Source organism: Cyrtonyx montezumae, unplaced genomic scaffold (assembly GCF_038088225.1).
Source record: "Cyrtonyx montezumae isolate F1298 unplaced genomic scaffold, pur_monq_1.0 scaffold_24, whole genome shotgun sequence".
Lineage (NCBI taxonomy): Eukaryota > Metazoa > Chordata > Aves > Galliformes > Odontophoridae > Cyrtonyx > Cyrtonyx montezumae.
Genome location: NW_027071981.1, coordinates 4,136,285 through 4,150,690, shown reverse-complemented (window position 1 = coordinate 4,150,690; position 14,406 = coordinate 4,136,285). Strand labels below are relative to the sequence as shown.

Genomic DNA, 14,406 nt, shown 5'->3' with positions numbered 1-14,406 from the left:
CAAAGGAGGGTTCTGATCTGGGTTCAGATGCTCCCTTTGAGGCAGATGTCTTTGCATCATTGAAGATCTGTGCTCATACTGAAATGGAGATGTCTGTTTTGTAGCATTACATTAGATGTTGTTCTTGGCTCTAGCTGAAGGCCAGCTGAGGTCAGCACTTTGTGCAGACTCTCAAATTCACTTTGGTGTCCTCCTCCCCATCAGTCATGCAGATGTTCAGTGAGGAGGACACTGAGACATCCAGGTTTTGCTGTTAACAGTAAGGTTCAAGATTACAAGGGCCTGGAGGATGCCCATGTGAACAGGCAAGTCACAGAGGAATCAGCAGGAATCTGTGCAAGGATCTGCTCCATGCAGCCCCATCACAGCACTGCGACAGATAAGGAGCTCATGGAGAGAGGGTGACAGTGTTAAATCCTGCACTCCTTCAGGGCAAGCCCAGACCTTCTAAGGAGAAACCTGAGGTAATAACATTCAGCAGAAGTAAGCATTTCTGGTAACACTTTTCTTTCTCTTCCTAACCAGGGAAGGCTAATAAATCACAGAGTGGGGCTACAGTGTAGATTCCCTAAGAGACAATAGTACGGAGCATCAGATTAAGTCAGAGCCTTTGTTCTACAAACTGCACTTGGAGGATGGAGGGATGAAGTGCAATTTCAGTGATACTGCCTGTCCTAGCCCTAGCAATGCCAGTCTGTAGATTTTATCTTTCATTTGGTAACATTAAATGAAGGATAATGCTCATGAAATAAAAACCAGCTCCTTAAGTACATCCACAGTTTTGAACACCACCCTAATCTCAGCTCTGGGCACAGACCCAGCACACAGTGTGGGGTAGACTAGTCAGGGCTATGAAAAGTTACCATTTTTGTGAAGGTGTCCACACAGGCATTGCGGATCCTCTCTGGGGTGGCAGGGCTGTCCAGCCTGAATGATTCAGTCACGCCAGAGTCTTCCCTTGCTGAGTAGATAGCATCTTTAATGGCATAAAACACTGAGGCAGACAGGAACAGAGGAGGCTCTCCCACAGCCTAGACAAAGCACAAGCAAGATGAGACTGCAGCTCAGAACAGTCCTGGCCCTGGAGGACCAAGGAGAATGACAGAAGGATGAGCAGGTCCTAAATGGTAATCACTATTCTCATTCCTGCCTTGTAAATTCACAATCTACCAGGTTGGATCAACAAGGAAAGGCCACAACAAAACAGTACCTTCTCCTTCCAGGTGTGAATCTTAGTCTATCAGAGGTAGGAAACAGCAAGCTAAAACTGCTTCTGGTTTAGTAGGTGTGAACAATGCCCACTCCATTTTAAAAAGAGACAATATGAAAATACGAGATTTCTAACACGGACAACTACTAAAAAGATAAAAAGACTAACTCATTTCCACATCCCTTTGGATAGTACAAAAACTGTAGTGAAGGCTAATCGGGTGAGGCAGAGGTGAATGGCATAGGCAGAGCACATGATGTCCTATCACTGGAGGTCCTTGCATACCAGCAGGAATGCCTCCCTCAGGGATTACAGAAGTATTGCCTAATACAGGGCACTGAGGTCCCTGCCAAGCCCCTTTCCAGATTCTGGAACAACAAACTTGTTTCAGTTCTCTCTTCTGGACAATCAGAGTGGCAACGTTCAGGCCATTTCTCTTCATCTTTGCAATAAAGGATAGCATACATATTTCTGGAAAAGAACGGATAAGTATCCTGAACCCAGAATAAAGCCAGCATAACAAAAAAATGATGCCAGGGATGGAACACCTCCCTGTGAGGTCCCTAACAGGCTGAGATAGGGGGGGATGTGCAGTCTGGAGGAGGGAAGGCTCCGGGAGACCTGAGAGCAGCCTTTCAGCACCTGAAGGGGCTATGAGAGAGATGGGTGGACTATTTAGCAGGGTCTGTGTGATAGGATGAAGGGAAATGGTTTCTAACTAGAAGAGGAAAGTTTTAGACTGGATGTAAGGAAAAAGGTTTCTACAATAAGGGCAGTGAGGCACTGACACAGGTTGCCCAGAGAGGCAGTAGGTGCCCCATCCCTGCAGACAGCCAAAGTCAGGCAGGACAGGGCTCTGAGTACTGATGGAGCTGCAGGTGTCCCCTGGTCATCACGTGGGGGTTAGTCTGGACGGCTTTTAGGGGTCCCTTCCAACTCAAACAATCCTATGATAACAAAATCAACTGTTCTGACATGTGCACGGTTATCAAGCATTCATAAAAGCCTGGAGCAGTAAAAGGCCTACTGGTCATGCAAGCATACCTTGGATGAATAAATTGCCTTGCTGTTGGGGCAGTCGCGGAGAAGTGACACATAGAATTCCGTTGGGATGTCTCCAAATGCTGGGATCTTATACATCCCAGGACCTCGAGTGTACAAGTTCCCTTCAGGTGAGTAGCGCAGCTCCTCCATGGTGTAGAGCCCAATGCCTTGGACAAATGCTCCTTCTATCTACAAAAACATCCATACAACGTTGTGTTCTTTATTCTCTGTTGTTCTTCCCCACAAAAGACCAAGAGCGGCAATTTCAACCAGAGTTTTCAGCCCTCTGGTTCCTGGACAAATCCCCACTTTTCTAAACCCTTCTGTTTATTACAGCTTGGAACTTTTGTGCAACTCCCATGTTCACAGTGTAGGTGTGACTGCACTTCCCTGGTAGATTAAGCCATTTACACATACAGAGAAGCAGGTATGCTGTAAATGCACTACAAGAACTTGTCAATAAAGCAAGAAAAAGAAGTAATACAAAAACACTGATTCCTTCACAGGCAGGTTAGCACTGAATGAGTAGTACCTGCTGACAATTCAAAGGACAAGAATAAAATATACCTGAAAGCAAATTATTTTCCATTTAGTGTTTTTATATCACTGTTTCCAGACACTTTAAGTATTGATTATTCTCAAGACAGCATCAGACATGTGCAAAGACATTCCCGTATCCATCCAACCATCAAAGCCTTTCTTATGCAATTTTTCTACTGTAAATGTTAGGAGGAAAAAAATACAAGAAGATAAAGGGAGTGACTGTGAGAGGAGCATGTACAGCAGTCCTATATGAGGAAGCTCTGCTCTCTGTGCCCACAGGGAGATTTGATAAACTGCTCTGAGGATTCAACACAAGCGTTCCTTAACCTGGCACCATGTGCCTGTGGTCCCACAGCTATGCAGCTTCTCTCTCTCTCTTTTCCTCCAGGTCTTCTGCAGCAATACACGAAGGGATGCAAGAAAATTGCCGTCTCTTTGACAGGCTCCACATAACCCATCTCTTTCTCCCAAACCCAGACTGACAGGTTGAGAATACAAAGGCTCCTTTGTCTTTGAAGTGGCTGAAGGAAAGCATCTCTTTCAGAAAAGATTATGCTTTCCAAGTTTTATTTCAGCTGTGGCAGACTTGAGTTACAGAAATAAACCCTGCAGCAGCATCACTAGTGCTGCACTATACTGACACCTACAGTTAGATAAGGAGTTGGATTATTTTGTCCAGGCAAGCATGAACCTGATGATACATCGCAGTATATCAGATAACCTTATATTTATTACCTTTTCCTGTTTTTGTTTTTTGCTGACTAGTAGGTTAGTCCCTGCCAGGGAATCTTCTTACTGAGATCCCTGCAAAGAGCAGCTGGAGGATAGCACCTACTGCCCCAACTCTCAACCACAGAAGAATTTTCACTAAATTAAACAGGGCTTGCCATTGACAGACAGGAGCATAGAGATCAACTGCAGGATTTAGATGATGTATTCCACATGGCAGAAACTGGCCCTGGGGTGTGGTTATTCCTCTATAGTAGTATTATCTGGATTCATCACCCTGTGTCTACTGCATGATTAATCGTGTGTCAAAGCAGCTTTCATAGCCAGCCTAAAATACCTCACTGGACACCCAAATTAAATTTGAAAAGGCACAAACTAGAGTGGGATAATGATTTATCTAGAAAAGCTTGAGTGCAACATGGTCTTGAATATTGTGAATAATGTGAGACTATTTCACTTACCTGCCCTATATCTATGGCTGGGTTCAGACTGGTGCCAACATCCATAACAATGTCTGTGCGGATGTTCTAAGACAGAAACAAAGAATAAATCAACACAGATGTTGAAACTGGTGCACCGTGGTTTCATTTGAGGAAGAGGAATACATCCACCAGTACCCAAACTTGGCCAGCGTTCAACTATCTATGTCAAGCTCAGTTCTTCCTGTTATCTTTGTTATCTCTGTACCTGAGCACAGCCCATTGAGTCAAAAGGTCAGATTCTACTGAGTCATCTTTTTCCTTCTTCTTTCTTTCTAAAAGATCCCAGAGCTATCTTTAATGATTAACTCAATTCTGATACATTGGTGTTCCTTTGTGCTAACACAGAGCTGCTATCTCTCACCATAAACAAATCCTATAACTTTTGCAATCATCCACTCAGCTCCTCAATACCCCTGCAGGGCAGATAATTACCATTTTATTATACTTAACAGACTGTTGCACTGTGGAACACAGAAGTTAAGAAATTTACTAAAGGTCACTCTGGACCAATGACAGAGCTAGGAAGAGGCTGACACCCAGTATTTGCTCTAACTCCCTGAGAATGTTTCCTTTACCCAAACACAGAGGGCTATTTCCCTGCTGACCCCCTCACCTTGTGGTCACCTGTCAAGCAATCTATTTCAACCTCAGAGCAAGCAACGCCGTAACTGAAGTAGCAGAATGGCTTCCCTTCATTCGTTTCAAAGTTGTAGCCAACATCAGGAATTCTTGATGCAGAGTAAAAACAAAATCAGATTTAATTCCACAGTCAAGAGGAATTCAACCACAGTGCAATTTATCAAAATCTTAATTCGCTCTTGTTTTATCCCCTCCATCAAGTCCATGCAAAAATGAAAAGCATTAAAAAACTATAAATAGAAGTCTGATAAAGCTGCCCTATATTCCCAAACCCAACTGAAATTACTTTAGCCATCTTTATTTTCTGACGGATCTTGGGGCTTATGGTGACTAATATGGACTCATTCTCACAAATCCAGTAGCAAATCCAGTAGCTTTTGAATGCAGTTAAACATTTCTTGAAGGTCATTTGCAATGTTTCTAGGTAGGAAAGCGCGTGCAGTCCTGAATCAGAGCAGTGACAGAGGAATTAGGGCTGTAAATCCTTCCAGAATCTCCCTGGACAGTCTATGCAATTGAATAAAAACCACCTTTGCAGTGCGAATATTCACTCACCTATAAAATCCTGTGGCTGACAGACTAACACAGCTCTCATAGGCAGTTTTAATCTGGCAAAGTGAATAAGAATTTGAAAACAATTACTGTCCAGCTGGTGCCTGAACACTCCAAACACATTTTGAGGAGGACTTAAACAGAAGGCGTCTGGTGACAGACAGCTGACACACTACTCAGTGCCAGCGGTACCAAGTGAAATGTCTTCTTGCAACTGATTCCCCAAATTGCCTGATCAGCAGCTGCCAAGCAGAGCAGCAGAGCTGTAAGATTGGCTTGTGCTTATTTGACTCTCAGTTAGACTTTCAGTCTCAAAGACAAAGATTAAACTGCCATGCTCCTGGACTTGAGGGAGGCCAGGAGAAATTCTGTCCTGACAACCAGATCTCTCAGCCAAAGCTCCTCCCCTGGAGAACTTGGTTTTAAAAACAATCTGAGAGCCTTACAGCACTTCAATCTCTCATTGAGGTTATAAAGAAATTGCAGTCAAGGAGCACTGGCTGCTAAGTCAGAGTCATCTCTGTCAAAGAATCCTTCATTACTACAGAGCAATGAAGTAATGAGCCTTACTACAGAGACATAGGTTACCTCTCTAGACTTGATGGGTTCCTGGGTGGTCTGATCTACTGGTTTGCAACCCCACCCATAGCAGGGAGGTCAGACACAAATAATCTTTGAGGTCCCTTCCAACCCAAGCCAATCCGTGATTCCATGATTTGGTAAAGTTTGTCATAAGAAGACACCACAATCAGTCACAACTATTGTTCTGGGGATGAATCCTTGCAAGCTTTGACTACTTCCTTTGCTCTCTTTCCTCAGATCTTTGTTAGTAAGATGCTGGATAGTATATCTGCATTCAGGGTTTGACAATGAAAACGATCTCTGAGAATGCCCATTTGCCTAGTGACAGACACAGACAGCTTACCCACTGTTCCCAAGACCCTTTGGGATTAGACTGCTTGATTGGCTCAAGTCTTTTTAAGATGGTCTGACATGCATTCTAAAAACAAAACAAGAAAAGCAATGTTATAAGGTTTGAAAAGTCAGTCTGTAGTATTAAGAGCACTTCAAGTCTCAAAAAGCCTTCTTTTTAAAGCAGTATTGTTTCTAGGACTTTAGTATATCATAAAAAGGAACAAAGTTCACTAGGAAATGGCTTGCTATGTAGAAGAAATGTAGACTGAAAGGAAATTTAAAACAGATTGTGCTGATAGAAGAGAATACCAAACACAGCTCAGACCTTTCCAGCTCAATATAAAATATCTTAAATCTGTTTGTTTATACACAGTCACTTTACAAGTCATAGTGGGTCACCTTAGCAAGATGATCCCATAACACCGGAAATTCATATTCTTGCCAAAATTCAACCTCAAACTGTGCAGAGAATAAAACCAGCCTGAAGTTGAGATTTTTAACTTTCAAGGTTATCTTTCCTTTTTTTCTTCCATCCTGAGAATGATCAGGACTAATTTTGTCTTTTCAATGGAAAAGTCCCATGCTCTGCAAACAGATGCACTGATAGCACCATCCCACATCAGAGATGATCATGATTGTGCCATTGCTACTGAAGAATATTCGCTTTAAGTTCACAAAACTTATCTATCTTTGGCTAAATAGCACAGGCCACAAGCCACCTGCAAGTAATATTTGCAGCACAATATATTGCTACAGATAAGGTCTTATTAATCACTAAGAAGTTAGCCACTTAAATGGATGCTTCGTTCTGTTCATTGAGTAAACACAAACACTCAAATTCTACCACTCCAAAAGGACTGGAAGAGAAAGTAAAAAAGCAACTGGAAAAAAACGTGGTCATTCATTATCTGACAGTCCCCCCAAATAGCTATAACAGAAGTTGCAAGGTATCCTTTGCCTGCAAGTCCCTTTTGAAAGTTTGTCTGTTGCTTAAGGAAAATATAATACACATCAAGTTTTCATCTTCTTGAGTCCCAGCTTATGACCCAATAGCTTAAATAACTTGGAATCAGTACATGGACAGCCATTCCGTTGATGTCGGCACTGACAGATGCAGCTGTTGGGGAGGTATTAGGGACAGTGTTTGTGCTGGTCTCACTGATGTAAATTTTGGAGGTAGGGATTCCCAGTGACCTGCTTGCAACCTGTGGAGCAAAAGAAAGCAATTGGTAAGTGACTGCTCTTATACAGGAGTGTGATCATTCAGTGTCTACACTGCCAGGGTCCACGATGAAACCTCCATAGTCTTCCAGTAAAAAATTTCACCTTAGGAACTCAAGTTGACTTTGTGCTTGACAAAATTGTTAAGTTTGCCCTTCACAGACACTATGCGAATTCACACGTGTACACCAGCCAAGATGGCAGGCATTCACTGCGTTTATCAGAGAATCAAGAGCCTTATCAGATTCCCTCTTCATTTCCTAGCTGATGCAGTCTTGTTCTTGTAGGCCTTTTTAGCTATTATGGCATGAGGATTTCCAGACACATGCTTGCAATACGACAAACATACAAAGAAAAATATGAACAAGCTATTTTTATGGTATGACAATTAATTGCCATGGAGTTTAGATTGCAGCCTGCATTATCTACAACAGAGTTAAGATTATGAAAACTCTTCCCACTCAAATGTAGTGATACTTAGAAACCTAGTATTGCAGCTGAAGAATTTAAAAGGAATTATGATTTGTTACCCTAAATGTCCACATAGAAGAGGTGCCAATCTGCCTGAGGCAATGCCATAAATGAAGTGTAATTTGGCACAGAAGGTGCCTCATTTGGTTAAGTCCAAAATCCTCATTACCTGGATCATTTTGGTGTGAAGTCCTTGACCCATCTCAGTCCCACCATGAGTAAGTAACACAGAGCCATCTGTATATACATGGACCAGAGCTCCAGCCTACAAAAGGGAATATTAGTCCAAGTTTCATCATAAATGAGGTAGTGAAGTGCCTATCAGAATTCAGTTATAAATTTCAGAGAGAACAAATGTTCTTCTTTTTCAGTGTTCCAGTATTTCCACTATTGAGGAAGAGGGCATAGACAGGGAAATAAATTTTCAATGTTTGTAATATGTTTAACTGCATTAGGCTGGGTCTTTGGGGGAGACAGTATAAACTGATAACTGCTGTTGTGTTCATTTTGGTTCAAAAAATGTTTTGCTTTTTCTTAACTAATTTAACTTCTCTGAAAAGATCTAGTTTAGTGCAAAGGGAAGAAAATCTGAGAAGGGTAACATGAGTTTAACTTCTTTGCTGATAAGATGAATGACTTTTACAGACCTGGTTCAAAAATGGGACAGTGAAGCTGATGCCAAATTTGGTAGGAATAATACACATCCCTCTTTTCTTCCAGCGATTCTGTCTAAAATGGAAAAAAAAATCATGAATTAAGCTTTTAGTGCCACATTATCTCTGACAGGTTGGGCAAAGTAGAAATGAAATATGTGGATGCAACATAGAGTTAATTGGCAATTTTTAAGAATGGTTTTGTTTACAGGTCCCTACAAGAAGTAATCTGAATTGAAAATGGCCTCCTAGGCATTCAAGAAGCAATTGCTTGGCTAATTAGCTACTCAATTGTAAGTATAAGCCAACTAAAAGATGATATAGCAATGAAAAGTCTACACAAATTTTCCTGATAGTCCTAAGAAAACGCAAGCCAAGTCTGGACTCTACAGACCCCTCTCCCCTGCTATATCTCCCTTACAAAACAACATCATGCTAGGCCTGATTCCTGCCTTATCTAAGATATCAGGTCACTGTAAGGGGCTTCTTTACATAGCAGGCCTGTAGGAATTTCAAAGAAATAATTTTTTAGAAGTTGTTCTGCAAATATATGGACTAACTTCACATCACTCAAGTTGCTAAGAGAGAACTCCAGAAGATAGAAGGTGATTTCACAGATGTGGAACACCTACTTGTTGAACTCTTCAATTAGTTTCCTCCTGGCATGGTAGCTAGAGCTTGACAAACACTCATCCCAGCATCTCCGTAGAGTAAATCCCTCCAGTTTTTGGTTAAAATGAGTCAGGTCTCCTTCATGATACAGGTTAATCTTCCGCACCTTCCCAAAGAGGAACATAAAGGACATGTCAAATTTAACATTTCAGACTTGGTCTTTTTAAAGGATGACATCAGAAGCACATTGATTCCTAGTCTTTACTCCTCTGTCCATTCTACAGAGCAATAGAATTAACATAAAAATCTGCTTATGGAAAAATGGGACATAATACATTAAAGCTGGGAATATTCAAGAGAGATTCCTTAGTATATCATTAATTAGATTAAGGCACATAGTGCATTCGAACTTTTTCTGAATATCTAGTCTCAAAACAGATATTTCAAAATTGAGACTACTGAGAGAATTTAAGGAAGCAGAAGATAATCTGTGTTTTGATGGGGCAGTCACAGAGAAAGTCTGAGATTCTGCAAAAGATTTAGCAAAAATGAAGCAAAAGTTCTTATTCTCCATGATTTTCTGCCATTGTGTTCAGTTCTCAGAGCTTGTTCAAAGGCAGTACTGCCCTAAAATGCATCAATGGATCTGTACCTCCTCAGGTGGTAGGCCACACTTCCGAGCAAGGTCACTCATCCAGCACTCAGCAATCATCATTCCTTGGGGACCTCCAAAGCCACGGAAGGCTGTGTTGGAAGACAGGTTGGTCTTACATATAAAGCCCACGCTGCTGACATTGGGGATGTTGTAGGAGTTATCCAAATGTAACAGGGCTCTATCCATAACCTGGTGGAGAGAAGTGATGGAAGTGTGCACATTTTACATGAATTACATGTCAGACTTCTAACTGACCACCAAAGCCAGCCTGGAAAGATCTGAAGATAATTTAACAGACTCTTCATCCCACATTTCAGCAGTCAATACAGATAAGCACTGAGTTGTAACCGGTATACCTTCCCATTTGCAACAAAGCCTCAAAGCAATATCTTTAAGGAAAGGAGAATGGAAAAGCACCCTTCCCTGTTGATAATCAGGACCCTGGAACAGATTGAGCTTCCAAGTGATTCTTTGGCTCTGAGCTCTACCTGGACCAAACTACTATTAAATGCCACTATCTACCTGGAAGCATCATAATCTTCTTTGAACTATACTAAGTAATGTACTCCTAGGAAAGCAGTCTTGATGGCATCAAGTGACTCAGCAGTTGTGCTATGGGAATAAGGTCAAATACATGAAAGAGAGATACAACTAAATCACAGAATTTTAGATCTTTGTCCACTAATTGTCCAGTCTAGGAAAACAGACATGTTTCTGGCTTATATTCACTGATTTCTCTTCCATCAGGAGCACAATGAGGAGACTATGCACATTATTTCAAATTAGAGCACATTCCAGTTTCCTGATTGAAATTCTATTTGATTGTATTTAAAACATGTGCTCCCAACCAGACCTATAGTATATACAAAGACACATGCCTGACATTCCTCTTTGTACAGCATGATGCTAGCAACGTGCTTCTAAGTACTCTAGTACTTGCTGTCTTCTCACACTGAAGTGGATTCATTTTCACAGAAAATTACCAAGGTCTCAGTGGACTTGAGAAGGAGAGTTAGAGTGAGAACGATTGACATTAGGCTATCAGGTTGGATGCTCACATAAAAGGAAATTTTTCTGTTCCACAGTACAGAAATTCTTGAAGACAAATTCAGAACCCAGGCCCATCCTTCTGAACTCCAGTGTTAAGCTTCTGTTAGCTTTAGCCACTCCTCAAACAACTTATTGATTTAGACATTCTGCCACACTCTAACTACTGACTTGGACATATTTTATTTCAAGAAATGGGCTTTCCTCAAAGCTAGGAGACTATCAGCCACCTCGTGTTGTGCAGTAAGCACCCTATCACAGCCCTCTGTAATGCAAAGCAAACATTCGTGACCTTTTTAGCTTAAACAAGTTATTAAAAGATCAATATCAACTAGGTGGCGCAGGCCAGTTGACTCAGGAAGCAGTTGTAGAAGATAAAAAAATACATCAAGAACTGTTTTCCATCATGTCAGAGAGCAGGATGTTAAAGTATTGCTGTAGACAAAAGTGATGAAGTAAGAGCAAAAGATGATGCACCTTCTGCATACTAATCTACCAAAAAAATTACTTTACTTACACCATGAGAGAGGTCTACAGAGTTGCCCCCATTACTGTAGTATGACACTTCCAAACTCTTGACTTTCCCATTCTTCATGAAGCCAACCTGTTAAGAGAGTTTCCTCAGTAATGCTTTTCCTACAAAATGTTGTACCCTACTTTCCTTCAAAAGCTGAATAGACCTCATGAAGACAAAAGGTTGACCATCTTCTGCTGTAGCATGGGACAAGTATACACAGTAAATGAGGATGCTTCCCAGTAAGGGGCCTATGCATGCATCTTAATCTTCATTCAGAAAACTCTTCTAAAATGGATGCTGACCATTTTTCAAAGAAGAACTTTACAGAAAGTGGAATTGTACAAGCCAAAAGATCTTTAATGGGAAAAATGCCATAACCCAGCTGAACATATTCATTTGCAGCAGGGGATATCAGCAGCAAAACAACCACAGCAGCAAGTTCATTCACTGTATCTCACTACTCACTGACATTTCAGATGACGACACTGAGACACCATACATTCATTTTGTATGTATGCATACCTTGTACCTTCCCAGGAAAGGATGTCTCCCACCACTTATCAGCATGTCCTCATCTCGATCCAGCATGCACCTTACTGGTCGGCCAGTTCTGTTAAAGGATACATTTATCGTGCAAACCCTGAACTGCACAATACAGTTCCTACAGAAACATATTCATCTTTTCAGTGTTTTTCCAGAGTGGTAATGGTGGCATGAGTTAGGGATAACATACCTGGATTGTGTATCTTCCTCTCAAGAAAATGGTTAGAACGAGGAGAAAGACTCAAAGATAGATCTTTGGGGTTGGGACCTGTTGTTGAAAACACTTGTGGAGACTCCAATATGAAGAAGGGATTATATTTTCATACAGGGTGAGATACCAAAAAGTGAGAAATTACTCTTTTCAAGATTATTTCTCAATGCACTCTCTTGTCATTTCTAGAGAAAATTACATCTGGGTTGCATAATAATGCTACTAATTAGCATTATTAAAGTACTAACTAGCCTTCAGTTTGATCTTGCAACTTCAGTCGCTTATTTGTTATCCAAGGAGGATAGGAGGAACTCTTCTTAATTTTCTACCAATTCTGTCTTCACATTTTTATTGTATGAGGAGAGAGACTGGGAAGGGAATGTCACAGATGTGATTCTATAAGCTCTAAGATACAAATCAGCAGTGATTTGGCAGACAGACTTTTTAAAGATGACTGTCTTTCACTATTTAAAAAAGGCAGGTTTGTTCAGAACAGCAGAAACAAAGCAGCTTTAAGTACAGAAGCTTGATTTTGGCTATGTTTTTCTGAAGGTATTCAGTGTACAAATGCCATCTCAGAGGTCACATTTGCTGACAACTACAGAAAGTTGCACAGCTAAAGATGATCCCATATCAAAAGTCCAGAAGCACACTTACAATCCGCACTTCAGAAATGATTTAGGTTCATTCCCTAGTCTTTTAAGATTTTGAAAAGCAGAGTTCTGCTCAGTGACCTACTCTTCCCCTATCTCATAGGGGAAGTCCAAAAAGCAGAATTTGTAAAAGAGCTGAGAAATAGTGTTGCATGGCTGGCATAGCAGGGGTTCAAGCAGAAAAGAAGCTCTCATATCTGTGTTATACAAAATAACACAAGCAGAGACAGCGTTGAGTTTTGAAGGGGTTTCTAAATGAAAAGGATGGGCAAGAGTTTGACATTCAAGAGTTTCCAGAGTACTAAAGAACAGAAAAGGGTTTTTCCTCTCCTTTCCTGTTAAAAACTGGCAATCCTGCATAATCTCAGCCCCTTTGAGCAGCCAAGAGCCCCATATACACCTTTAGGAAATCCCAGGTTTGCTACAAGCTGCACAAAGAGTCTTCAGAGCATTCTAGTGTAAATGTTGCCCCAGGAAGAAGCCATCTGGACCAGGTGAATTTTGAAAGCAAAAAAGCCCTATTCCCAAAACTGAAACTTACTTGAAGGCTGCTACAGCCACTACAGTCGTCAAAATAGTATTTCTAGTCTCTTTTCCTCCAAATCCTCCTCCCATTCTTTTCACTCGAACCAAAATCCGATTTGATGGGACTCCCAATGCTCTTGCAGTAAACTCCTAAATAGAAACAGATCAGCAGAAGTGATGTATGGAACTGTCCCAGCACTGGTCTATATTGTCAGCATCCACATCACCTCCCTTCTTAATTCAACAGCCAGGCTGGCTTCTTGACCTGCTGGCACCCTCTGTTATCCCTGATATAGATGTCATACTGCCAACAAAAATATCAGTCAGCTGGAATCAGATTCATGATACCAATTGGATGGATGTGGACTTGAAATCCCACACCTACCACTAATGTTTATTATTTTTAAACATAAGGCAAGATAGGACCAGCTGTGAAACAACCATTCATCTAGCCTAAAACTGATACTCAAAAGACTTTTACATTTGAAGTCAAAGAGAACCTACTTGTGTCTTCATTAAATTTTGGGTCGACACAAAGAGTTCCATCTCACCATCTTCTCCCTTGGGCACAGCCAAAGTACAGTGAGTTTCCAGATAGAAATGCTCCTGTCCACCAAGGTACATCTCTCCTAGAAAATTGAAAGAAATGTCCCATACATAGAGAGTCATAAGATGCTTACTACCATTTCTTACCTGAAAACCACTGCCCTTCTGAACTGTTAAACAGGAAATGTGTTGTGAAGTGTTGGACATGCTTGGTTCTAAAACTGACACTTCCAATTTTATGTTAAAATAAACAAACAAATGACAACCAAACAAGCCAAAAACATTTCAAAATTAATCCTGCACTCCTCATCGCTGACCCAGTATCCCTTAAAGATGTAACCCTGCCTTTGCTAGGAGAGTTGGCACTCAATGATCCTTGAGGTCCCTTCCAACAAATGCAAGCCATTCTATGATTCTACATAGTGTTTGACACCTTCCAGACTGCCTTAATAATAGCACTGAGATTAAAGATATCTTAATTTAAAAGGAAAGTTTATTCTCACCTTCCAAAATGTGATCAGATTCTTCAAACCCTTTCTTCACATCTCCCTTTTTAATCCTCTTTATAGGTTTAAAGAAGGATTGTTTCTCAATAGCTTCCTGGGAAACAACAACACAATGGAAATTGTGGAAACAGA

At 41.0% G+C, this 14,406-nt stretch overlaps 1 protein-coding gene across 2 annotated transcripts in view; it reads right to left on the bottom strand.

The window, feature by feature from the left end:
- The window catches only part of XDH (xanthine dehydrogenase), a 39,628-nt gene that overhangs the window by 1,633 nt on the left and 23,589 nt on the right, over positions 1 to 14,406 (bottom strand). For both annotated transcript variants that reach the window (XM_065739536.1, XM_065739537.1), the window contains exons 21-36: positions 14,272 to 14,368; positions 13,727 to 13,851; positions 13,239 to 13,372; positions 11,813 to 11,900; positions 11,291 to 11,377; positions 9,724 to 9,915; positions 9,092 to 9,237; positions 8,454 to 8,535; positions 7,976 to 8,071; positions 7,191 to 7,319; positions 6,125 to 6,199; positions 5,203 to 5,255; positions 4,622 to 4,736; positions 3,988 to 4,053; positions 2,255 to 2,443; positions 864 to 1,031 (exon numbers count right to left, since the gene is read on the bottom strand). In XM_065739536.1, coding sequence (XP_065595608.1) covers positions 864 to 1,031; positions 2,255 to 2,443; positions 3,988 to 4,053; positions 4,622 to 4,736; positions 5,203 to 5,255; positions 6,125 to 6,199; positions 7,191 to 7,319; positions 7,976 to 8,071; positions 8,454 to 8,535; positions 9,092 to 9,237; positions 9,724 to 9,915; positions 11,291 to 11,377; positions 11,813 to 11,900; positions 13,239 to 13,372; positions 13,727 to 13,851; positions 14,272 to 14,368 — 1,842 coding nt within the window. The remainder of the gene's footprint in view (positions 1 to 863; positions 1,032 to 2,254; positions 2,444 to 3,987; positions 4,054 to 4,621; positions 4,737 to 5,202; positions 5,256 to 6,124; positions 6,200 to 7,190; positions 7,320 to 7,975; positions 8,072 to 8,453; positions 8,536 to 9,091; positions 9,238 to 9,723; positions 9,916 to 11,290; positions 11,378 to 11,812; positions 11,901 to 13,238; positions 13,373 to 13,726; positions 13,852 to 14,271; positions 14,369 to 14,406) is intronic.